The sequence below is a fragment of the Gymnoscopelus microlampas genome (genome assembly GCF_963454915.1).
Source record: "Gymnoscopelus microlampas genome assembly, chromosome: 18".
In the NCBI taxonomy this organism is placed as follows: Eukaryota; Metazoa; Chordata; class Actinopteri; order Myctophiformes; family Myctophidae; genus Gymnoscopelus; species Gymnoscopelus microlampas.
The window spans coordinates 6,892,548-6,920,018 of NC_139955.1; the positions used below are offsets into that span (position 1 = coordinate 6,892,548).

At 41.4% G+C, this 27,471-nt stretch overlaps 1 protein-coding gene across 6 annotated transcripts in view; it reads right to left on the bottom strand.

Moving 5' to 3' along the window:
* The window catches only part of gria3b (glutamate receptor, ionotropic, AMPA 3b), a 183,467-nt gene that overhangs the window by 70,530 nt on the left and 85,466 nt on the right, over window positions 1-27,471 (bottom strand). For all 6 annotated transcript variants that reach the window (XR_014602847.1, XM_084085967.1, XM_084085965.1 and 3 more), the window contains exon 4: window positions 11,382-11,569. Coding sequence is in view for 5 of the 6 variants with exons in the window: in XM_084085967.1 (XP_083942093.1) it covers window positions 11,382-11,569 (188 nt within the window). In the remaining variant the exon portion in view is untranslated. The remainder of the gene's footprint in view (window positions 1-11,381; window positions 11,570-27,471) is intronic.

Genomic DNA, 27,471 nt, shown 5'->3' on the forward strand with positions numbered 1-27,471 from the left:
ATTGTCGAAGTAATCCTGGGCGCTACACTCGCTCTGCCAGCCTAGGGAGAGCCCAGAGCCGAGCTTATGCCTCCGTTCAACGCATGAGTGCTAACAAGCCTTCTTATCACCTGACGGAGGGGAGTTTCCCCCGGAAGGACGTAGCGCGTGGATTGTGAAGGAACACGTTATCCCAACCAGTTCCTTTCCCCTCCATCAGTCGCCCCGGCTGACCTGGGGGAGGCAGTATATAGAGACCAGGATCACTGCATGTGTTTGTGAGGGTACCTACCCTAGGAGACAGAGAGGCCCTTTCACCCCCACCTAGGGTATGGGCACTGATGACGCGGAGGAGAGGACACGCCCCCAGCGTCCCAATCGAACCCAGGACCGTCTAGCTGTGAGCCGACAGCGCTACCGACAGCGCCACCGTGCCGTTGTCTGTCCTTTTCCATCCAGCTTTCTATCTGTTTATCTACATAGACAGTAAACAGCATTGGCGTGCATTGCCATGTGTGTACTACAGTCCTTTTCAGAAGGTTATGGAATGTTATTGAGCTTTGGGGGGGGGCAGGCAGTGGGTGAGGCTTAGAGTCACGGTTAGCAGGTCAGAGGCCTGTCACTAGAACAGGGGCCTTCAACAGGGGGGTCCGTGATCCACAGGGGGGTCCTCAGGGTTACTACAGGGGGGCCCGCCACATCTTTGTGTGATATGATATTTATTTTTACATGAACCACTTGAACCCTAGCATGCCTTTAGTTAGAACCTTAGCTAAAAAATAGCAGATGTGAGCTTGTAGATCGGGTATTTTTGGCAAAGAGGTATGGTGTAGAGGGAATAAAGAGCAGACCAAGAAAAACAAAAAGTATGGTATATTTTCAAGTGTAAAATTGGGCTTTTGGACACGCGAATTATCTATAGTTCCATTCATCTGAAAAGTAATCCTGTCAACAGAATAATCACTAAGAAAATAATCGATAGTTGCAGCCCTATTCAATCTATCCCATTGAGACTTGCTTGACGGTAAGCAGCGGTTCCGGTAGGAGACACAAAGGAGAGTCTCCTACTGGAACCACTGCCGGTCATCAAATTATTGGCTTAACCCATTGAGACCTGAAGCCGATTCTACATGTCTCCTAAATCTCAACAGTTTTCTGAAAAACGTATGTTTCTATATCAGTGGTGCTCAATCTTTTTCATGTCAAGGACCCCCAAAATTATATGTATTTGGCCGTGGACCCCCATCAAAATATTTTGTTCCAGGGACCCCCAGAAGCAAAGATTTGAGTTAAAAATGTTCGCTTAAAAATATATATATGTTCAAAGATTTGCACACATTTTCACGATTTTTCAAAAATAGCAGATCTACAAGCTCATAGCGCGGCACTCGGTGCCGCGCTATGAGCTTGTATAACTGCTATTTTTGAATAGCCCAAAGTGTAAAATAATGCTTTTTTAGCTCAAATCTAAAAATGACAAAGTTCCAGGTCTTAATGGGTTGAGAATGCGAAGAAAAAAAAAGAAAAATCCATGAATTCAAGTCTCCATGGGGTGACTAATCGAGTAATCAATAGAAAAAAAGTCATTTTGGGGGTGAACTATCCCTTTAAAACAACTCATACAGTATACTGTACTGTACGCACATCATCAACAGCCTTTTGAAGAAGCTCCCACAGTCTACAAACCCCCACCTAAAAGGTTTCACTTCAAAGAAGCCTTCTGTCTGTTATTCATAAGAGACAGATGTAAAAATGTATTACGTTCAACCGTCCCCCATATCGTAAACAGGCTTATTTTCACAGTGTTGCTATTGTGATCATTTTGTTTTCATAATCGATACCGATTTAAAGTCATCATTGTCCCGTCCAACACCTGGGAACACACGTGGAGATTGATTGTTTTTTTGTTTTTTTCCCGGTTATTGTTCAGACCAAACCAACACACCATACGAAGGCAAAGTGGGACCAATAAAAATGGTTTCAATCAAACCAGGATGTTTTTGGTTAATAAAGGGGAAGCGTCGTTAAGCCATTCAATCTGGGAACGCATCTGTGTCATTTTAGGCACCGAGTGCCGCGCTATGAGCTTGTAGATCTGCTAAAAAAAAATGTATCGCGAAAATCTTTGCAAATCTTTGAATATATAGACATTTTTAACTCATATCTTTGCTTCTGGGGGTCCTTGAGATGGAGGGTTCGCAAAAAGTTTGAGAACCACTGATATTATAGCAACATAATTTTTTTTGTTTTTAAACTGTTCTTCCAGAAAAAGAAAATAAAAAATATATATATATATATATATATATTAGGGATGCGCGATATATCGGCCAACCGATATATATCGGCCGATATAGTCGTTTTTTAATTAATCGGTATCGGTCCGATATCAAAATTGCGCCGATAAGAACAGCCGATGATTACCTCTGTGTCTCGCTTCTGCAGCTGCAGGACTCTAGAGTGTGTGTGTGTGTGTGTGTGTGTGTGTGTGTGTGTGTGTGTGTGTGTGTGTGTGTGTGTGTGTGTGTGTGTGTGTGTGTGTGTGTGTGTGTGTGTGTGTGTGTGCGTGCGTGCGTGCGTGCGTGCGTGCGTGCGTGCGTGTGTGTGTGGGGGGGGGGGGGGGGGGGGTGGTAGGTGTCGGGTTTCACATGGTGTACCGTGCGCACTGCCTCTCATTCACTCAGACAGAGAGGCTGAGTAGTGCTCGCGTCGCATGTTGCTCCACTCGTTAATTAATTTGCTTCAGGTGTGTTAGCCCAGCGAAGCTTATTAAAGTGGTCATTGGGCAAAAGCAGAGCCACCGCGACCGTGTTGGTGAACAAACATAGCCGTAGTTGGGCGCTGTTTGGCAATACTTGTTGCTATAGAGCTGCATGCTAATGAGTGCTAAGTGCTAACAACAAACAAATGTATGCTATTAAGCGCGCACACACACACACACACACACACACACACACACACACACACACACACACACACACACACACACACACACACACACACACACACACACACACACACACACACACACACACACACACACACACACACACACACACAGTGTAGGACAGTGGTTCTAAAAGTGGGGTCCAGCTAAATGATGGGTAGTTAGGAACCAAATGGACCCTTATGGGTCTGTAACTCAGAGTGAACAAATTGAACCAAATGGACCCTTATATGGGTCTGTAACTCGGAATGTACAGTACAAACCAAATGGACCCTTATGGGTCTGTAATTCAGTGTCCAAATGGAACCAATTGGTCACAATTTTCAAAGATAGGCCTACTGGAGAAACTTTTCAATAGCAGACTAGATTCTTTTTTGGAAAGATTTAATGTAGCCTACTCTCAGAGAGTCAATATGGTTTTAGAACTAACAGATCAACATCTCAGGCATTGGATTCATTGAAAGAATCACAGATGCAATTGGAATATTAATTTACCTCAAAAAAGCTTTTGACACTATCTATCACAACATATTAATAAACAAACTGGAGAAAATTGGTATTAGAGGCATTGCAGTAGACTGGATTAAAACAAAGTTATTTGGACAGACATCAACAGTTTGTGAAGCTGGGCAAATAGCTCAAATCATTTGGACATTGCTTAAGTTGTAGCGTCTCCCAGGGGTCAGTATTGGGGCCCAAACTTTTTATTCTTTACATCATATATTATATTATTCTTTATATCTATATCATATATATACATATATTTGCCAAGTTTCTAAGCTGCTGTCACTGGTACTTTTTGCAGTTGACACAAATGTTTTTTGCTCTGGGGATTATCCAGATGATAATATAAAATAATTTGGAATAAACAGGGATTGCTTTTTCAAATTCAGTGTTTACACATGTTTTTCAGAATGGATAAAACTTATTTTTTTATCGATCATATCGGTATCGGTTATATCGGTTATCGGCCATAGCACCGATATATTATATCGGATATCGATATCGGCCAAAATGTCATATCGGTGCATCCCTAATATATATATATTCAAAGATTTGCACCTATTTTCACGATTAAAAAAAATAAATAGCAGATCTACAAGCTCGTAGCGCGGCACTCGGTGCCGCGCTACGAGCTTGTATATCTGCTATTTTTGAATAGCCCAAAGTATAAAATAATGGTTATAATGACACTATGCGTTCCCGGTCTTAATGGATTAAGCAGGAGCGATATCACGATATCAGAACAAATGAAGCTCTTACAATCGATCGATTGATCATTAAAATAAGCATGCTCTGGTGCATGTGGCCCACCCATCTGAACCAAGTGGGCCGCGGCCGCTTTCACGCTTCGTGTCGTGCTGTGAGCTTGTAGATCGGCTATTTTCACCACATTTGAAACAGGGCTTAAGCGGTCAGTTCATGGTGTACTTGTTTCCCTTCCTAGTAATGTACTCGAGTCAAATGTACAATATCTGTCTTTGAAATGAAGTGGAGTAAAAGACACGAGCATCAAAAATAAATAAGTAAAGTACAGAGTACAGTACCAAAGTACAGTACCAAATATGTACTGTGTGCACAAAGAAATCAGCACCGCAATCACTAGAATAGATCAGTTCTTTCTAGCTTGTTGTTTTATGCTATCTGCGAATGGTTTCTCTTAGCCAGTGGAGCTTTAGTTACCGTGAGCTGTGCTTTCTTTTGCCGTTGTTTTTCCATCTTCAATTACTATAATGCCATAAAAAAACAGCGTGAAATTCCTTTTTGTTACTAGCGCGGTAGTTCCGGGACAAACAGGAAACCGGTGCGTTTCCGTTTTCCAGCCGGATGACGTAATTTTCGCGGGAAAGACGCCCCCTGTCCACTTTCAATAGAAAATATGTTTATAAAAGGCTTTCGGGGGTGAAATTCATGGAATGGGTGTTGTGAAACATTCGCCACTCACAAAAGATATAAAATCTAACTTTAGTTTTTTTGAAAAAGTTACCTAGTATTACTTTAACTATAGAGAAACAAAACTGGTTCACTTCTTCCACCAGTGGAAATCAGCGGCACAATCATTACAATCCATCAGTTGTAAGCTTTTATCTGTGAAACAGTGGGTGTAATTAATCTGTTGACACACAGCGCTCTGCTTCTGCTTCCTTAGAGGGAGAGACGGGATTTTAGCTCAATGTTGCCGTCGGGCAGAAACCTCGTATATATCCAGATTTCAGCTTTTTATGTTGTCGTTTTTTTGCCCGTAAATTATTGCCCTACTTTGTCATATTATAGTTTCACACAAAAGTAGTGAAAATAGCAGATCTACAAGCTCACAACGTGCCGCGATGTGACGCGGTGTGAGCGTGTAGATCGTCTATTTTTCACATTTTCGTAAGAAAGAAAGAATGGGGTCAAATGAGTGTGGTTACGTGTGTGTGTGTGGATTTTATAAATATTGATCCAATGAAAAGTATTAACAAGAGGATGTGAATAAACAATAACATAAATAGAATATATAAAATAGCCTAGATAAAATAAATAAGACGAATTTGGAACATAGGTTCGTTTTACATACTCTGAAAAGTAAAGGACAGGCAGGCAGGCAGGCAGACAGACAGACAGACAGACAGACAGACAGACAGACAGACAGACAGAGCCGCAGGAAGGGTGGTGCGAATGGTGCGGCCGCACCGGGCCCCGCGCTACGGGGGGCCTCGCAAACAAACGGGAACATTTTTTTTTTAACATGACACCCAACATGACACCCAACTTAATGTTTTGAGGGCAAAAATAACCGCAAATAACGACCCAAAACTCGGATATATCCGACAGAAACCGCAAAAAATTCGCTCCGCACCGGGCCCCGCATTTCTCCCAGACGGCTCTGCAGACAGACAGACAGACAGACCAAATGTGCCAATGTGGAGTAGACACAAAACAAACTGCTGAAGCTAGTTTCCATTGTGGTCCACCATGAGACATACTACTTACTGTACACCACCCAACAGACCAGTGGTGTAAAGTAACTAAGTACATTTACTCAAGAACTGTACTTAAGTACACTTTTGAGGATTTTTTACTTTACTGGAGTGTTTCCAATTTTCAATACTTTTACTTCTACTCCACTACATCTCAGAGGCAAATGTTATACTTTTACTCCACTACATGTATTTGAAAACTTTAGTTACTAGTTACTTTGTAGATTTTGATTATTACTACAAAACATGCGTTACCCACTTCAGCCCTATGCAGACTTAGGCTATTTGAAAATAGCCGATCTACAAGCCCACAACGCGTCGCAAATCTGCTATTCTCAAAGCATTATTATACATTCAGAAACTTGTGAAATGGGGCACTCTGCAAAATGAGTACTTTTACTTTCAGCACTTAAGTATATTTTAATGCGAATACTTTTGTACTTTTAGTATTTGTATTCGAGTATATCTACATTGTGGTATTGGTATTTTTCACTTAAGTACAAAACAGGAGTACTTCTTCCACCACTGCAACAGACTATATAACAACCATAAAACACAAACATAAATACTAATATTGACACATAGGAGACATACAAGGTTTCCACCCAGAAGCAGCGACGTTTTACCGGTGCAGCTGAGTCGGAGCCGTTTCTCTCCGGCACTTTCCCTCAAAGCCTCACCATCATTGGCCAAATTATTTCAATTATCTCCAGTAAAAGACAAATCCCACGCTGGTGTTCAGCCACCAAAATGAGCTCTGAAAATGTGCCCACCGCTGGGTTTTTTGTCAGCTCAGAGTTGTTATAAGTTTTTAACTTGACTTTTTACACACTGGCGTTCAGGGAGGAGGGGAATTCATGAGACCACAGATAGACATAAGAGCAGAATAAGACAAATTAGGCCCCTGTGTCGTTATTATTGGATGTAGAAGGAGAAAAAAGCGACTAAAAACATAACAAACGCACCATGAATAGCCTCATATTGTCGCTGTCGAGTAGAAACCTAGTCCACTGAACTACAGACAAGCACACCCGCATAATTCTTGCACATTTGTGGTAGAATTTAAAGTATTAACACATTTTCCCAATAGGCTCTATGCACAGCAGGCATTTTGGAGAGAAATTGGGCCTCTTCCTACTTCCTTCACAGGTGTTACCAATGATACTAATGAAGGCTCTGTTCCATTCTGGTCAAACAGAGTCAGGGTGCTGATATTGTGCATGTTGGCTCACTGGAGACACTATGCTACACCAGTGGGTCTCAAAGTGAGGGACTCTCATGGTTCCTTGAGGGGGTTCCAAATAGCCCCTTGCGGGTGTGTAACTCTGAGAGTGTATAAATGGAACCAAATGGACCCTTACGGGTCCATTTGGTTCCATTTGTACACTCTCAGAGTTATGGGGGTCCGTCAAATGAAAAGGTTTGAGAACCACTGTGCTACACTAAATGGAACAGAGCCTTCATTAGAATCATTGGTAACACCTGTGAGGGAAGAAAGGAAGAGGCCCAATTTCTTTCCAATATGGCTGCTGGGCATAGAGCCTATTTCCTGAAAAGTAACACTTTTGGACAAGGTTTGCCACACGACAGCGACGCTATGTGATTTACGATGCAGAACATACTCAGCCCTCTCTTCAAAAAGGTAACCGAAGAAGGAACATATCCGAGTACAGTCTCGACTGAGAATTAGAGCGGGAGAATGAGATTAGACACAGCAAATTAATAACCAAACCAATTCTGCTTCAAACTATGGCGCCGCTATCGAATTAGATTCCTTTAAAAAAAAAAGACACAGCCAAGTGATAGCAACAGTCAATGAGGGGATATTGTTAAAGGCAGAGAGAAGCCGATATCCAAATGAACGTTAACGAGCCAAGAATCCAATTCAGCCACTGATTGCCTTAGAAGCAGCCAGAACACTGCCAAAACCCTCAGTGGTAAATTTAACTCCTGAGAGCGCGCAAATGGAACCAAAATGGGAGCGGTTCTGTGAACGCCCAGGGAACCCAGAAGATACATGACATAATAGCCACTCATCTATTCATGGTAATTGTGTTTTGTTGCCTTCTATAAGGACCAGTGGACCTTTCATTTCCGCCCCAGGCATGGGGGGATTCGATAAAGGGGATCAAGAGGTTTGCGGTTATTAGGAACAGGATTAAAAAGGCTACGTCTTCAGTCGGACCCTCCGAGCGGCAGCTTATGACCCAGACCCCTCCTCAACCCCGGCATGGTCCGTCTCCCTTCCCCTTCCCTGCAGCGGTGGTGGAAAGTAACTAGGTACATCCTCTAGAAGTACTGTACGCGAGTACAATTTCGTGGCGCTTTTACTTTGGTTGGGAATTTCAATTTCTTGATGCTTCCTAAAATAAACCATAAAGCGTGGTACTTTTTTTTACAGCTTCAGTTACTAGTTCCTTTGTAGAGTTGGATTATTATTAATAATAATTAATCAAATTATTAAAGGGATAGTTCATCCCTAAAAAAAAAAAATGTTTTCTATCGATTAGTCACCCCATGGAGATTTTAATTCATGGATATTTTTTAGTTTTTGTCGCATTCCTATTAAGCCAATAATTTGATGACCAGCGGACCGGTAGGTTCCTGCCGGAACCGGTGCCGGTCATCCAATTCTCTTAGGAATGCGACAAAGACAAACAAATATTCATGATTTCTAGGGGTGACTAATCAATAGGGGAAAAAAGGCATTTTGGGGGTGAACTATCCCTTTAATCAAAAAATATTCTAAATATTACAAAAACAGCAGATCTACAAGCGTGGCTGACAAGTGCTTGTGAGCTTGTAAGATCGGCTATTATCAAACAAACTAAATAAAATAGGACATAACTGCTTAATGATCAATAATAAGTACTCCATTAACACAATTATACATGAATCTGAAATGGGCGTACTGCATAATGAGTACTTTTACTTTTGTTACGTTAAGTACATTTCGATGCAGACACTTTTGTACTTTGATTCAAGTAGAGTATGCTGTGGTGGTGTTGCTACTTTTACTAAAGTCCAAACGTACTTTCCACCACCACTGGTCTCCATCATCTCTCCCCTGGCAGCATCCACTCTGGTTCATTTGGAAGCCTCCATCTTTAACCCATTGAGACCTGAAGCCGATTCTACATGTCTCCTAAATCCCAACAGTTTTCTGAAAAACGTATGTTTCTATATCAGTGGTGCTCAATCTTTTTCATGTCAAGGACCCCCAAAATGATATGTATTTGGCCGCGGACCCCCATCAAAACATTTTGTTCCAGGGACCCCCCAGAAGCAACGATTTGAGTTAAAAATGTTCGCTTTAAAAATATATATATTCAAAGATTTGCACACATTTTCATACATTTTCAAAAATAGCAGATCTACAAGCTCGTAGCGCGGCACTCGGTGCCGCGCTATGAGCTTGTATATCTGCTATTTTTTGAATAGCCCAAAGTGTAAAATAATGCTTTTTAGCTCAAATCTAAAAATGACAGAGTTCCAGGTCTTAATGGGTTAAGTCCCCAAACAATGTAAAAGTCAACAGGCCGCGTAAGCCCCCCTGATTACCGCACTGCATCTCCATCAAGCCGAGGAGCCGTTAATGCACTTATCTTATACTCAGGCGCTTTTTTTTTTTTCAATTTCAAGGACCCCCAGTTTGATAGGCATTAGGCTTCCCAGTTTGATAGGCTTTTTTTTTTACCTCTGGGAGTGGACCCCAATCTACTCCATTTGGACCCCTTGTGGTCCCGGTTCCGTTTTGCCTCAACAATTACTGATTGATACGGAATGACTCAACCCCAGTGGTGTAAAGTAACTAAGTACATTTACTCAAGTACTGTACTTTTTTTTTGTACAATTTTGAGGTACTTTTACTTTACTGGACTATTTCCAATTTTCAGTACTTTTACTTCTACTCCACTACATCTCAGAGGAAAATATTGTACTTTTACTCCACTACAATTATTTGAAGACTTTAGTTACTAGTTACTTTGCAGATATACATTATTATATTTTAAAACATACATGAACCACTTTAGCCCTATGTTATACCTTGGCTATTTTCAATCATTTTAGTACTTTTACTTTTGGTACTTTAAGTACATTTTGTCAAGGTCAGTTGGCTCTCATGCATTGAGGAGGCATGAGCTCGGCCCTGGCCTCCCTAGGCTGGTGAGGGGAGTGTAGCGCACAGGATCACAATTGGCACCGGGTGAAAAATAAGGGTTACACAATCACGGGATAAAAAATATTTAAAGAAAAAAAGCTCACAATGTGCCGATGTAGATCGACTATTTTAAAAAGTTTTTCAAAATAGATAAAAATGTGGCTAATAAGTTTAGGCATAAGGGGTATAGGCCCATATGGGCCATATTATACCCATTATATCCCTAAACTTCTTTGCCATTTTTTAAACTATTTTTAAATAGTTCAACTAGCCGATCTACATCAACACGTTGTGAGCGTGTAGATTGACTATTTGAAAACGTTTTTAAAAATAGCAAAAAAATGGCAAAGAAGTTTAGGGATAATGGGTCAGGCACCGGTGAAAATAGGGCCCATAGTACTGTATAAACCCCCTTGTTTTCTGTTTGCTCGGATAACCCATTAAGACCTGAAGCGATTCTTTAAAATGTTTTCTAAATCCTAACAGTTTTTTTCAAGATTTTTCAAAAATAGCAGATCTACAAGCTCATAGCGCGGCACTTGGTGCCGCACTATGAGCTTGTATATCTGCTATTTTTGAATAGCCAAAGAAATATAAAGTGACACAGATGCGTTCCAGGTCTCCCCTACCTCTCTTCTATCCCCCAAAATACCCCAGTTTGAACACTCAGGCTTTCACAGCAAATCTGGGGTTTTCTGTAAATTGGTCTCAAAACAGGCCAAACTGATTTGTACCCTGACGTGACGTCACGTCAGGGTACAATCCCTCCCGTTGTTCAGTTCCAACCAAAAAAAAAAAAAAACAACAACATTTTTCTTATTATTATTATTATTTAAAAAAAAAATCGTTTTCCACACAGAACCAGGAGATAACATGCATACAAACAGGCTCAATAGTGCCCCGTGCCAAACAGGACAATGTGGTATTGCAGGTGAAAGTGCTTGATAAGCCAGAGAGAAGTTAGTTGGAATGAGTATATCTAGGGATGTCCGATATTATCGGCCGATATTAGCATAAAAATTGATATCGGGAAAATATCGGTATGGGTTTTTGGAAAAAAAAAAACTTTTTTTTTTTTTTTTTTTTTTGCTTTATAAATAAGTTACAGGAGTTCTTACTGTATATGGTGTGTGTGATATGAAATTTGAGCTTACCCTAATCACAATAATCCCCGCATATATCGGTATCGGTTGATATCGGTATCGGAGTTGGACAATATCGGTATATCGGTTATCGGTAAAAAAGCCAATATCGGACAACCCTAAGTATATCTGAGGCTTGATATATATGTATTTTAATATATGAACCCAGTAGAGCACTGGGTTCTTCTCCTGACCTGTTCCAGTATGGTGTTGATGCGGCCCAGCTCGCAGTCGATCACGTAGCGTTTCTCCTGCCTGCGGTCCATCTCCTCGATGATGCGGCGGAACTCGGCGGCGTCGGTCGTGCCGCTCACCGAGCGAGCCGTCACCTGCCAGTTGTTAGCCACCGCTGCCTCCATGATCGCCTGGAGTATGGAGAACCCTGGAGAGAGAGAGAGAGAGAGAGAGAGAGAGTGAGAGAGAGAGAGGATCAGTGGTGGAAAAAGTACTGTTAAGTCAAAGCTAATGTATGTTTTGTGATAATACACATAAACAAAAAAGTCATTAGTAACTAAAGTTTTCAAATAAGTGTAGTGGAGTACTGAGATGTAGTGGAGTAGAGGTAAAAGTACTGAAAATTGGAAATACTCCAGTAAAGTACAAGTACCTCAAAATTGTACTTAAGTACAGTACTTAAGTAAATGTACTTGGTTACGTTCCACCACTGCGAAGGATTAGCCACTAAAGACTGTATCACTGAGTCTCACATTAATATAATAATTCTGCAGGAGCTGAAGGGCGTATAATGTATTCCAGATAGGTTATAGCTTGACTTCAGAGGTTAAAGGCCATCTCATTACGATCTAAAAGCTTTCCAAAAGTCCAAAGGCTGCATAATTCAACATCTAGAATGCGTGTGAAGTTCTGAGTGTGCGCGTGTGTTTGTAAGGTAAAGTAAGGTCAGAGTTATTTATAAAGCGCCTCTCAAAACAAGTGTTAGTGTAGGCGTACGCAAGCATAAAATCACCACATGAACCCAAAAAAAAAGGATGCAAGGAGGTAAAATGGCAGTGAATGGAATCATTGTCCTCATAGTTTTAATAGTATGAAGTTCATACTATTAAACAGCAGTGGGGGAGGTTTAGTGCGTGGCATCAATTAAATCAGTCGTTCTCAAAGTGAGGTTCTGAGGACCCCCGGGGGGTCCTTGAGGGGGTTCCAGGGGGTCCCTCCGGCAATTTTTTTTCTTTAACCCTATATAACCCATTAAGACCTGAGGCAATTCTTACATTTTTTTTCTAAATCCTAACAGTTTTTTGAAAAAAAAATCTAAAAAAAGAAATGTCAAGATCTAAAAAAAAATAGCAGATCTACAAGCTCACAACGCGCGGCACTCTGTGCCGCGCTACAAGCTCACAACGCGCGGCACTCTGTGCCGCGCGTTGTGAGCTTGTAGATCTGCTATTTAAAACGTACACATCGATTTGGGGGGGGTTCTTGACGCGAAAACGTTTGAGAGCCACTGCATTAAATCGTAGCATTTAAGCCGAGCAACACGTTAACTTTGGCAGCGTGGTGAAAGACATCGGGGGGCCCCTCAGAGGGTTATACCAACTCAATTAAAGATAAGACAATGAAAGATTCACCCGGGCCAGTTGGTGGGGAGAGATCATTATGCTGTGAAGAGGAACGGAGAGAAGGAACCCGTCTAATGATTAATTCACACGTGAAATATTTCCATTTAACCCATTTAGACCGGGAAAGCATCCGACAGTGTCATTTTCAGACGTCTTTGGCTATTCAGAAAATAGCAGATCTACAAGCTCATAGCGCGGCACCGAGTGCCGCGCTATGAGCTTGTGGATCTGCTATTTTTTTGAAAAATCGTGAAAATTTGTGCAAACACATATTTTCAAGCGAACATTTGTAACTCAAATCTTTGCTTCTGGGCGGTCCCCGGAAACAAAAATATTTTGCAAATGTTTAAAAAAATATATATTCAAAAATTTGCACACATTTTCCCATTTTTTTTTCTCAAAAATAGCAGAGCTACAAGCTCCTATTTTTGAATATCCAAAGAAATCTTACAATGACAGAGATGCGTTTCCCCTGGATTGAATCGGTTAACGGAGCACTCAGAAACACTATGGTCAAATGACATACCACAGAATGAATAATGCCGCCCTGTTTCTGCGGGGATAGATTGCACACAGCACAAGCCGAAATTAAAAGGCTCGACTCTCGACTCCTCTCTGTAATATATGGACGCAGAGAGCGAACATGAATCCCCTTAACCCATTTAGACCTGGAACGCATATGTGTCACTTTACAATTCTTTAGCTATTCAAAAATAGCAGATATACAAGCTCATAGCGCGGCACCGAGTGCCGCGCTATGAGCTTGTAGATCTGCTATTTTTGAAAAATCGTGAAAAAATATTTTTTACATTATTTTTGAAAAACTGTTAGGATTTAGATTTTTTTTAAGAAGCGCCTCAGGTCTTAAAGGGTTAATGGAAATCAAGCGCAGGGGATACGGCTTTTCATCAAAAAGCCACGGACAATGCAATTATTTTCCAAATCTAGCCATAATAAGCCGCCCCTTTTTTGTAACTTTCCACTCACATTCTACGAGCTGTCTTTGTCTAATGTTGCCAGGCTAAAGCAGATCCACGAGAGAAGTTGCAGTGACAGCAGAAACACGGCGGGAAACTTGCTCACTGGCACGTTGGCACACAGTAGAAATGCTGATTTCACATAACGATTAATATTACTGCAACGGACCGATTTGGTCATCGGGTATTATGCAAATAGCCCAACACCGTCTGCGCGGCAATGGGCAAAGAAAAGCTTGTCATATATTGTTTTGTGTCTGCCATTTTTCTCTACAACCTTATCTCTACGAAGCGGCTGCACACAGCAAAAAAAACACCAGACCAACAACAATAACATGGACACTTCATCTCTCTCTCTCTCTCTCTCTCTCTCTCTCTCTCTCTCTCTCTCTCTCTCTCTCTCTCTCTCTCTCTCTCTCTCTCTCTCTCTCTCTCTCTCTCTCTCTCTCTCTCTCTCTCTCTCTCTCTCTCTCTCTCTCTCTCTCTCTCTCTCTGCATGGTTTGATTGATATTGATTGATATTGAATATAAAATTCTAAAGGATAAATACACAAGTTTGTTGTGGTCCATTGTGGTCCTTAAAAAAGGTCCTTAAAGGGATATTTCACTTTCAGAAAAACTTTTGGTGATTTTATCATCTACTCAAGCCTTTGTGAGACCCCCAGACTGTTTTTAAGTTGCTCGATTCAGTATTTAGATATTTGATATTCATTTTATCAGACACGCCCCCTTCCTATACAAACCCATTGTAACTTCAAACTCCATTTTAACCATGTTAAATTCATCAAAAACACCCGTCCTTGGTTCTGGTGACTCACCCTGCCCTCCTAATGCGTGAGGGGCCGTGTTTTTCCGAGATTTTTTTTCAATTATTTTATTTTATTTTTTTATTGTTAGGTAGGAGACGGGTGAACCAAGGACGGGTGTTTTTGATGAATCTAACACGTTAAAAATGGAGTTTGAAGTTACTATGGGTTTGTATAGGAAGGGGGCGTGTCTGATAAAATGAATATCTAATATCTAAATATTGAATAAAGCAACTTAAAAACTGTCTGCGGGGCTCACAAAAGCCTGAGTAGATGATACAATCACCAAAAGTTTTTTTGAAAGTGAAATATCCCTTTAAAGTGGTTAATAAGCAATGCTTATTAACCACTTCAGCCCTATACTTAGCAAAACCTGACCTCGGTGCTTGGTCCGCTCACTCTGTAAGGTGGGGGGGGGCCCCTTACACAAAACCTCTTTGCCAAAAGTAGCCGATCTAAAAACTCACAACGCGTTAAGTTGCAACACATCGTGAGCTTGTAGACGGGCTATGCTTTTGGCGAAGGTTCCCCCCAGCACAGTGTTGATTTTGACAGCAAATTTCGATTGAGTTTTAGCCATAGTCTTTTGAATAACATTCCATTTAGTTTTAGTCATATTTCAGTCACCTGAAATGTTTTAGTTTTTGTCTAGTTTTAGTCGACTAAATATCATAAGATTATAGCCGACTATATCTACAGTGGATTTAGTCGACTAAAATGGCCGTGATGGCGTCGTAATGGCTGATTTTACACTTGGTTGCATGCTGAAAATAGCAGATCTACAAGCTCACAACGCGTCGCAGCGCGACGCGTTGTGAGCTTGTAGATCTGCTATTTTCAGAGCGCAACACCCGAGCGCAACCAAACATAAAACGACGTGTCTTTTAGTTCTACTGGATCTCTTCTCCACTTGACCCTCACTGACATTTTAGTCTAGTTTTTATTTGTTGACGAAATTGTCAATATATGTAGTCTTAGCTTTAGTCATCGTAGCCTAGTTTTTATTTAGTTCTTATTTAGTTTTCGTCAGTGAAATAAGGTAGTCGACGAACATTTTTCGTCATAGTTTTAGTCGACGAAATCAACACTGGCCCAGCATAGGGATGCTAGCGCGCAAGCACGACCCTGCCGCAGCGCGGTCCGGTGCCGCGCCACGTTGTGCCACCCTGTCTGCAGGTTGACCTTTTAGGTGAGAGCGTACCGTGAACAGGGCAGGCTATGTGTCTGGAGACACGGGCCTGTCAGACCTCAAGGTTATCCAGGCCACAGCGAACCTGTTATCAGACCACGTCTGCACGGTCGTTCAATCTGTAGTTATTTGCTGTATGTAACTTGTCGTGCAACATCCGGTTCAGGGGATGTTACGTCGAGATCAGATATCGCCGGCGTAGCCACAAGCCCCTTTGTACGAACAACTTCAGAGGCGTTTGTGTGTGTGTGTGTGTGTGTGGGTCTAATATCACAAACCGCTGGACTGATCGGCGCCAAATTAGTGCACGCTGCCAGTAGGCCAAGAAAGTACCTCCAATGCGTTTTTTTTTTCTCACACATATGTTTTATATTTTCTGAAATATTTCACTTTAACTTCATAATGGAAGTCATTGGGGCTCAGACCGGGCCGAAACCAAAATCTGGGGCCATACATCATAGATATGACTTAGTCGACTGACGTCGCGGATGACTGGTGTCACAGACTACACGTTGGACTAGTAAAGACATGAAGTTCACAATTCACATCTTTGAGCCATGGATTTACCAGACCGGAGATTGGGACGTACGCGGCACATTATCTATTTGGACGTCATATTGTTGCTGTCAGGCACAAACCTGTAATCTCCATATTCTAACTTTTTGTGTGTCCCCCCCCCCCCGTAAATTAACGCCCTACTTGATCATACTACAGCGTCACACAAAAATATCAAAAGTAGCAGATCTACAAGTTCAGAGATGCGTTTCGAGCTTTAACCCATTAAGACCTGAAGCCGCGTCTAAAAAAAATCTAAATCCTAACAGTTTTTGGAAAAAAATACATTTTCACAATTTTTCAAAAATAGCAGATCTACAAGCTCGTAGCGCAGCACTCGGTGCCGCGCTATGAGCTTGTAGATCTGCTATTTTTGAATAGCCAAAGACATCTAAAGTGACACAGATGCGTTCCAGGTATCAATGGGTTAATATTTTTTGTATTATTTCGAATCCTGAAAAGTAACAGTTCTGCACCCGGCAGAGACGATACGCAGTATGTACAGCATGAATATATCGTCACATGAATAGTGAATTTCCACACAGCGTAAAAAGGCCATAAAATGCTATCCTCGACAAAAGCGGACAAAGTGAAAACATCTGTGGTTCCATTTATCATGACTTTTACATGAAGACAGCGTGCAGATCGTCTGTGCACGGCACTCCATGCATTAACCCATTAAGACCTGAGGCCGCCTCTAAAAAAAATCTAAATCCTAAAAAAAAAATCGGGAAAAAAAAATATTAAAACAATATTTTTCACGATTTTTCAAAAATAGCAGATCTACAAGCTCGTAGCGCGGCACTCGGTGCCGCGCTATGAGCTTGTATATCTGCTATTTTTGAATAGCCAAAGACATCTAAAGTGACACAGATGCGTTCCAGGTATCAATGGGTTAAAACTCTCAAAAGCATGCGCATGTCCTGTAGATAAGGTAAAAACTTCCAGGACGAGGCTTTATACAACACGAATGCATTATTCATTTTTCGTGAGGCATATACACAGAGCCCTCATCCACCACAAGCCAACTGGATAGCATGGCTCTCTGTTCCTGACGGTAAAAGCCTCTCACGTTAGATGGCTGGCATGCGGATTAACTGGGTCAGAAATGGTCTCTATTGGCTTGGACGGAGTTGAGATGGAGGACAGTAAATGTAACAAACTGCTGAGGCATTTAACCACACGAAATCACACTGGATGTGCGTCGCGATTGCTTAGCTGGTATTGTGTGCAATATGCAGGTATACATACACGGGGTCACAGTACTGTGTGTGTGTGTGTGTGTGTGTGTGTGTGTGTGTGTGTGTGTGTGTGTGTGTGTGTGTATACACACAGTATACTGTATGAGGCCCCTACAATCACATTTTCTTTGCAATCAATGATGCCTCTTTTGCTGATAAAAAGCCAATCGCATGTCTCAGGCCATTTCAAAAGACGGTGAAAACTCTGAATGCTGATAAGAGCAGAGTATTTATAAAACTGTCCCAAGCACGAATTCATGAATGACATTTGAGTTCGTTGAATAATCAAACAAACTCTTAACGAGAAGCAAAACATTCATAATTCTGATGGGCATCATGGAGAGCTTTTATTTTTGAATGTGCAGATTTGTGCGCCACTCTATCTCCCCCGGCCTTGGGCAAACCCTGATCTGTGGAGGAACAATTGGATTCATTTAAGATTTACTGAAGATTCCATGCCTGCCTAGTTTTTACATTTGTATGGAAATTAAGTGATGGAATCTGGCAGCGGTAAATATTCTTTTGCCGAAATGGATTCCTTTGACTTTTCTTTCTTATAAAGTCGGCGGAAACGTTATTTCTTCATATATATTTCAGAACACAAGATGGAGGAAATCCTTAGTGAACGCAGCGAGGACCTGACAACAGCAACTCAGCTGACAGCTTCATCTTTTTTTATTTTATCATCCTCACTGGAGGCTATAAATCAAACAAAAAACAGTCAGACCAAATTGTTCCATGCTTTAGTCAAAGAAAATTGTCGTACCTACAGTATAATCAGAAGAGCCAGACCGATGTGTCAGTCGGGCTGATAGAGCGGCCATCATTTGAACTTTTTGATATCTGCAATTAATATTATTATTGGCAGAAATGTTCAAAAGTCTTCAGAAATGTTCAAAAGGAGCACATCTACAAGCTCACAACGTGTCTCAATGAGACATGTTGTGACATTGTAGATCACTGTTTCTTTTTTCTACAATTGAAAAACATTTTTCAAACTGATTAGAATTGATTTTCCCTTCTTTTTTTGGGACAAAATATCGGTCAAAAACATCAGTAGGCGAGGAGGATTGGCCTACCTATAGAATAGAATTGATGAAGAGTTTACCACAGGTCACTCGAGGCCTCAGTGGCGGAATTTGCTCAGCCACGCATGGTAAATCATTATCGGTATAAGACCTTGCCCTTGCCAGCGCGAGATTTATGCCTGCCACTCTCTCCGCTCCTGGGCCTGCAGCCATTTTCAGCATTAGCTGATCAATGGATTCAGCCTCCCAAACCGCGATGGGGAGTCCTCGTAAAAACGTGCCCGCGTGCACGCCGGCTGCTTTATATATTTATTTCCAACATGGAGGGAAAGCTATAAATCGCGTTCCTCCGCCTCGCTCCCCCCAGCCCGGGAGGAGCCTTCACAGCTGTGTTGCATCTAAAAATGTAATACAGTCAACTACATAAATTCTGGAAGACAACAACAAGATTTCCTTATCAGCATCTATAAATCCCCATGCAGCAGCAGCGGCGGTACAAATGCAAGCGGCACAGGGATGCTTTCGCTGATCATGCTGCTCAGCGCTCATCATCCCACCGAGAGACAGGCAGTTTTAATATGCTCGACACAATGACAGCACGCACACGCACACGCACACGCACACGCGCACACACACACACACACACACACACACAAAATGTGTACCAGATAATGTTTGATTATATATTGCTCTATTGTGGTTGGCTGGTTTGTAATCTCTGTTTATACTGTAAATATGTTCTAACACGCAATGCCGTCAAGAGTGTCGGTGTGTGTGTGTGTGTGTGTGTGTGCGCACACACACACACACAAGCACGCACAAACAAACGTACGTAAGCAACACATGTATGCAGTATACAGTAGTATACAGTACATACACACAGTGTGTGCTTGTGGAATAGGGCCATGTCAATGTTTTAACCCATTAAGACCGGGGACGCATCTGCGTCTCATTTTAAGATTTCTTTGGGCTATTCAAAAATAGCAGATCTACAAGCTCATAGCGCGGCACCGAGTGCCGCGCTATGAGCTTGTAGATCTGCTATTTTTGAAAAATCGTGAAAAAATATTTTTGATATTTTTTTCAAAAAACTGCTAGGATTTAGATTTTTTTTAAGAATCGCCTCAGGTCTTAATGGGTTAATATCCATCTGATGTCTGGGGTATATTTTTAAGTGAAAATAGTAGATCTACAAATGGTTTGTAGACTGCCTATTTTTGCTAATTTTGTTACGCTTGTGTAAATACTTTGTGTTTATTTGTGTATACTGTATATATAATTATATACAAAAACACCTTGCTTCTCTAGTATTTGGTTATACTGTAAGTCAGTTATTGGTACTAAATATCGGATTCAATATATCTACGGTTAATTGCCCATTCATAGAGCGGATGTACACAGCACCGTAAGCAGCGACTATGTCTGTTTCTTTGGCACGGATAAGTTAGCCGCTTAAAGGACAACTTTGTTTTTTTACAACCAATGTTTATGTTTTAGATTGTAATTAAAGTAAATAAAAGATGAGTGTTAATTTTTTTTTTTTTACTGCTTTCTATAGTTTTAGCAATTTTCACAATCTTTTTTACAGTGTTTTCACAGTGGGCGGGGGCATTCTGTCCGGTGGCTAAATATGTATTTTTTTAACACATTAACCCGGCGTTTTCTTTATTATTATTTACAGTAGCTCTTCTAGCCCCCAATAACTCACATCTGGCCATCTCAGACAGCCAGACCTTTTTTATTGTGTAAAAAAGGCATATTTAGCCACCGGACAGAATGCCCCCGCCCACTGTAAAAAATATCGCAAAAAATGCTAAAACTATAGAAAGCAGTAAATGAAAAAAAAATTACACTCATCATTTATTTACTTTAATTACAAGCTAAAATATAAACCTTGGCTGTAAAAAAACAAAGTTGTCCTTTAAGCCCCGTTTTACACTTTGATGTACAATGGTGTCGTGCATCGACAGTAGCCGATCTACACGCTTGCATCAGGATGCATTGTGAGCTGGTAGATTGGCTATTTTTGAAAAAAATAAATAATGTCCTGATAAAAGTCAACTTTTACTACTACTACCGTCCTCATAGAAAAAAACAAACCCTATTAACGGTGTGCTGGTGGCTTAAGTTCGACCCTTGTCTCCTCGACACTCTCCTATCAAAGAAAGAAAGCACACAAAGGCAACGAAATAACGTAGAGAAATTAATCCTATTTACATGTACTCTACTTTCAATCGCAAACTACAGAACCACTTGTGTGAGCAGGACAATAAACTATATGCATATATGGTCATTGTGCAACTACGCAACTTTGCAACCACCACTGCTCTGAAAATAGATATTGATTAACCCATTAAGACCTGAGGCAGATTTAAAAAAATGTTTTCTAAATCCTAACGCTTTAAAATATATATATATATTCAAAGATTTGCACAAATTTTCACGTTTTAACAAAAATAGCAGATCTACAAGCTCGTAGCGCGGCACCGAGTGCCGCGCTACGAGCTTGTATATCTGCTATTTTTGAATAGCCAAATAAATCTTAAAATGACACGGATGCGTCCCCGGTCTTAATGGGTTAATACAGTAAAACGCTTATAACCATGGTGTTTTATTATGGCCATCACCTGCAATACATATTCTATGATCGGCACACCCCTATTTGTACAAGACTATATTCTATCGAAAAGTGAAAAGCATAGGATATACTTTGAAGCAATGTAGATAGAAGCGTTCCATAGATTAAAAACGAGTTTCCTGTAAATGATTCACTGTATATATTAAGTCTGTGCAACATTCAAATTATGAATCGATCATTTCCTTTGACAAGGGTTTCCAAAGCCAAAAGTTGAATAAGACATTATTCACATTTAAATATAAATTAGCATCCAGAAACTTCAGCCATCTTCGTGGGGACAAAATTCGATAAAAAAAATTCGATTCTCATTTAAAAATCATTCCCAATCAGTTTTATCTATTTTAATTCACAACAGTCATGTTGTTCTCATATGGACTTTAACAACTGAGCGTGGCTTAGTTATTTCCAACAGCTCAAACAAAACAATTATTATACCAGAGAGGCTTGTAAAAAGTCTTGGCTTTGATGGCTTCTTTGATTCTATTTGATGCTGAAACACAACATAATTGCCTTGATGCAAGAAACATTGACGAGCGTCAACAAGCATCAGCTGGACACGTCTCTTCGCTGATCTACAAGCTACACGTTGTGAGCTTGTAGATCTCCTCAGAGAAGAGATTTGGTATAATACTGTAGATCAGGGGACCTTTTCCATTGATTTTATAAAGACTTCATAGACATTGATTAATAGCACTATCATCAGTGTTGTCTGTTGTGTGAATTAACCCATTGAGACCTGAAGCCGATTCTACATTTCTCCTAAATCTCAACAGTATTCTGAAAAACGTATGTTTCTATATCAGTGGTGTTCAATCTTTTTCATGTCAAGGACCCCCAAAATTATATGTATTTGGCCGCGGACCTCCATCAAAATATTTCGTTCCGGGGACCCCCGGAAGCAACGATTTGAGTTAAAAATGTTCGCTTTAAAAATATATATATTCAAAGATTTGCACACATTTTCACGATTTTTCAAAAATAGCAGATCTACAAGCTTGTAGCGCGGCACTCGGTGCCGCGCTATGAGCTTGTATATCTGCTATTTTTGAATAGCCAAAAGTGTAAAATAATGCTTTTTAGCTCAAATCTAAAAACACAGTTCCAGGTCTTAATGGGTTAATGTATATATTGTTGTGAATGTATTTCCAGACATTAACCACTTAAATCCTCAATACTTGGTCAGCTCTTATTTTTCCCCTCTACACCAAATCCCTTTCCCGGAAATAGCCGATCTACAAGCTCGCAGGGCGATGCGTCGTGAGCTACCTTGTAGATCTTTGTTTTTTTTGGCGAATGTCCCCTTCAGAATAGGGATGCTAAGGTTCAAGTGGTTAATGTAAAAAAAAAGAAAAAAGAAGTTCCTATCACACAAAGATTTGGCGCCCCCCCCGTGTAGTAACTCTGAGGACCCCCTAGGCAGTCGCGGACCACCTGTTGAACACCCACGCTGTAGGGTTTAGGGGGGTTCAACTGAACAGGCTGAGAGTGGTGTTACTCTAACGCCAGTCTGGCAGAGTCTGAAAATACAGGGACGGGAAATGATAAGAGATCAGAGGAAATCTCACAAAGCCAGCAATTCCTCTTTCTAAATTCTACATCAGAGCACTGTAGTCAGTACTGATCTGAGTCCATCAGCAAACCCCAAAGCAGTGGTGTAAAGTAACTACGTACATTTACTCAAGTACTGTGGTTTTTGAGGTACTTTTGCTTTACTGGAGTATTTCCAATTGTGAATACTTTTACTTCTACTCCACTACATCTCAGAGACAAATATTGTACTTTTACCCCACTACAATTATTTGAAAAATGTAGTTGCTAATTACTTTGTAGATTTTGATTATTATTACAAAACATACATTACCCACTAACATACATTACCCCCTACAGTATGTACTGTACATTACGGCCATTTGAAAATAGCAGACCTACAAGCTCACAATGCGTCGCAATGCGACGCATTGTGAGCTTGTAGATCGGCTATTTTCAAAAGATTTTTATACATTTGAAAACTTGAAATGGGACATTCTGTACAATGAGTACTTTCTACTTTTGGTAGTACATTTTGAAGCCAATACTTTTGTACTTTTACTCAAGTGCATTTCGAAGTCCCGGAATTTGACTTGTAACAGAGTATTTCCACATTGCAGTATTGATACTTTTACTTAAGTAAAAAAAAACGTGAGTTCTTTTTCCCACCACGTACTGCCCGAAAGGAGAAGATGACGGGCCTGTGCGTTTAGAAGCCAGCTAGGGGTATACTGAGGGATGAGACGGCGCCGTAGCGTAGCGTAGCGTAGCATAGCACAGCACGCAGACTGCAGCTAAGTGAGAGCTGCAGTCCCTCTTCTTGGTCTGTGAACCGGATCGTAACAGGATGAGGTTTTGGAGCGTCACCCGTGGCGGCTCAGCTGTAATTGAATTGAGTTGCATCTAATCTCATCGCCCAGTGCCTTCGGTTCCTAGCCTCTCATTAGAGTTCAGAGTAGAGAGTGTCACACACAGGGCCTTCCATCTCTCTCGCGCGCGCTCACTCTCTCTCCCTTCCTTCCCCCCTCCCATCTCACAGCTGGCCGGGGCTAACTAGCCAAATCACAAAGCACAAATTTGCGCATTTTTCTCTGCATAACACTCTGGCTCCTGCCAGCAGCAGCCGACTGCCAGCAATGCATTTCTAATATGGCTATTGCACACTCGTACGGTTCCACTGGCGTTGTTAAAATACTCCTTGACGCATTAATCTAACCTAAGAGTGAAATGTAAATACGGGCTAGACACTCTAACCCCTTTAGTAAGCACACTGACGGAGAAATGAAAGTGCAGCGGTGGAAGAAGTACTGAGATATTTGACAGTAAAAGTACCAGTACCACAGTATAAAAAATACTCTGTTACAAGTAAAAGGCCTGTGATCAAAATGCTACTTGAGTAAACGTACAAAGGTATTGGCATCAAAATATACTTAAAGTACCAAAAGTAAAAGTACTATAATGTTTGAAAATAGCAGATCTACAAGCTCACAACGCGTCGCAGCTTGTAGATCAGCTATTTTCAAGCCTAGGTATAAAATAGGGCCAAAGTGGTTAATGCATGTTTTATAACGTAATCATTTATATCTGCAAAGTAACTAGTAATAAAGTTTTCAAATAATTGCAGTGGAGTAAAAGTACAATATTTGGCTCTGAGATGTAGTGGAGTAGAAGTACAAGTTTAAAAAAAAATGTACTTAAGTACAGTACTTGAGTACATGTACTTAGTTACTTTCCACCACCGATGAAGAGAGGTAACAGAGGCGACGCGGTGAGGCTTGACTCCAGATGAAGGCCCTAACGCGCTCGCCGGGCACCAACAAAGGCGCGATTACGGCGCAGTCAATTTGAACCCTTTTCCGAAGGATCAAGCGATAAAGCAGTACGTCGCGAAACAGAGATTGAGACGGTTAAGCCGACTGTAATGTGGCTTCTACCGTCAATCCTGTGGTAGAATGAGGGTCTGAGGCAGACCGTATAGCGCCCTGATGAACGTTCGGACGTCTTAGACCAGTCATTCCCAACGTTGGGGGCCAGGGCCCATTGGTGGACTGCGAGGATATTGCAAGTAGGGGCTGTCATGATTACACATTTAACCCATGAAGACCTGAGGCGATTCTTAAAAATGTTTTCTAAATCCTAACAGTTTTTTGAAAAAAACATTTTTCAAGATTTTTCAAAAATAGCAGATCTACAAGCTCATAGCGCGGCACTCGGTGCCGCGCTATGAGCTTGTAGATCTGCTATTTTTGAATAGCCAAAGAAAGTGACACAGCTAGATGCGTTCCAGGTCTTAATGAGCTAAGCTGACGATCCATTGTCACTCGTATAATTTGCGATTAACAATTGTATTGTGTGTTTGGCCATGGAACATTGGAACATGTGAATAAAAACATCTTTTCTCTTTACCTTTTTAGGCTTCCTAATCAAAGATTGCACCGGGGCAGATATGACAAAATAACTTCAATATAGAAACAAAGAAATAATTGACATATTTGATAACTTTATACATGTGAAAATAACAGAAATAGCAGATCTACAACGCGGCACCAAGTGACGCGTTGAGTCATTTCTGGTTGTTTTCAGGCCAGAGCCTCCTCTCCCTCCTTCCTCCTCTAACTTAGTCGTTCTAAAAGCTTTCAGGCCACGAAATAATAAAATAATTGGCAAAACACTGAGATTTTAATGATAACATAAATACACACACACACACACACACATCTCTCTCTCTCTCTCTCTCTCTCTCTCTACTATGTTAGTTCCATTGATTCAAGCCGCAATCGATTGACCCATAAAATAAAACATGCTCTGAAAAAGGCCCACGGCCCACCCATCTGACTGCTTAAAGGAGAATGCCGGTCATTTTCGGTTGTATGTTTGATGCGTCGCTAATCACTCACCAACATACAAAGGAACGTTGAATATTTTATTTTATGGGAGACGTGTGTAAGAGTGAAAATCGTCTATATTAACCGATGCAATGTTTGTCTTTTTCCTACTACTCCTCACAGAACCTGGCGTGTGCCAGATTTTGGGAGAGAAACAAGCAACCGACGTCATGACGTTCTACGCGAACGGTAGCTCTTGCGGGTCATTCAGCGCATGTTTGAGTATCATGAGACTCCACGATGAGGAGTAGTAGGAAAAAAACAAACATTGCATCGGTTAATATAGATGATTTTCACTCTTGGTGAGTGATTAGCGACGCATCAAACATACAACCGAAAATGACCGGCATTCTCCTTTAACGCGGCAGCCGAATGGCCGCGTGGGAGATGTTCGAGTGGGCCCCGATCCAGAAAAGGTTGGGGAACCGTTTGTCTTATAGACGACTGGAGTGAAACCATAAGGACGATGGCACCGTGCCTCATGGACGCAGGGTGTGGGCTGGAAGCCAGGTTTTTAGAAATGACCAATTCAGCAGTCGGGAGTGAACGTGACAGCGACAAACTCACGGGGACTCCCTCTTGCTTTGGTGTTTCGCCCCAGGTGGGCGTGGCTATATGCCTTAACCTAGTAACCTCACAGAAAAGAATGCCTTAACCCAGTGGTTCCCAAACTAGTGAAAATAGCCAATCTACAAGCTTGTAGATCTGCTATTTTCACTACTTGAATTTAGATTTTTTTTAAAAACTTGTCCAAACTCGTCGTTGGCAGGCTGAGCCATAGCAGAATTCGCCGAGTTAACTCGTCCATGGCAGGCAATGAGTTAACCTAAACTCAAAACCACGCCCACCCGGGGCGAAACACCTGGGAAAGAGAGAGGCCGACACACTCGCACCGTGACGACGCGCTGCTCGATCACACTTCCTGGTTGCAGTTTGGCGTACCGTATCTTATTACGCGATGTACAGTAACAGCACAGCCCATTGTTTTATGGCACGTTACATTATGATTGTAACAGTAAACGGTCTGCATTTGTATAGCGCCTTTTATCCAGAGTGATCTACAGCGTGCATTAGATTCATCCACTGACACACGCTGACGGCGGAGGAAACCATGCTCCATGCACCAACCTGCTCATCAGCAGCAGTTAGGGGTTCACCGTCTTTGCTCAAGGACACTTCCAACGCAAAGTCATAGTACAGTATCTAGAACTTTTTTGAACTATGATGTATAGTACTTCTGGCTGCTTTTGTGTCGTGGCACACAATCGAAAAAAAGGACTGTGACAGAAAATCGCGCAACACCCGACGCGAGCGCCGTTCAAATCGACAGTGTAAAGCTCCTTACACACCGGGGGCCATTTTTGTCATGCGAATAATACGTTTTTTGTCCCCCCCCATACTCTGCTATTTTTGAAAAATCTTGACAATTTGTGCAAATCTTTGAATATATACATTTGTGAACATATTTAACTCCAATATTTGCTTCTGGGGTCGCTGGAACAAATACATCAATTAGATATAAATCTAAAATGACACGGATGGGTTCCCGGATTGAATGGGTTAATTAAAAAGGCGGTAAAGGGTTAATGCTCTGTATTCTGACAAGCCATAGCCCGGTGAACCATCCCGGTCGCTACGAATTCACATGTTCACGCGTCCTCTGCCTGACCGGACTGGCCCCCAGCGCCGTGTGGGCGTTTTGCACAAACCAAAAAAGTGGAAGAACCAATCAAGAGTCCGTCAATCACAGGGCCCTGAGCGCAGGCGCCGACAGCGAGTCCCTGCATGTCACTCCCCGACTCTCTATTTCTCCCCGTTTCCTTGTCTCTCTTCACTGTGTACCATCAATAAAAGGCAAGAC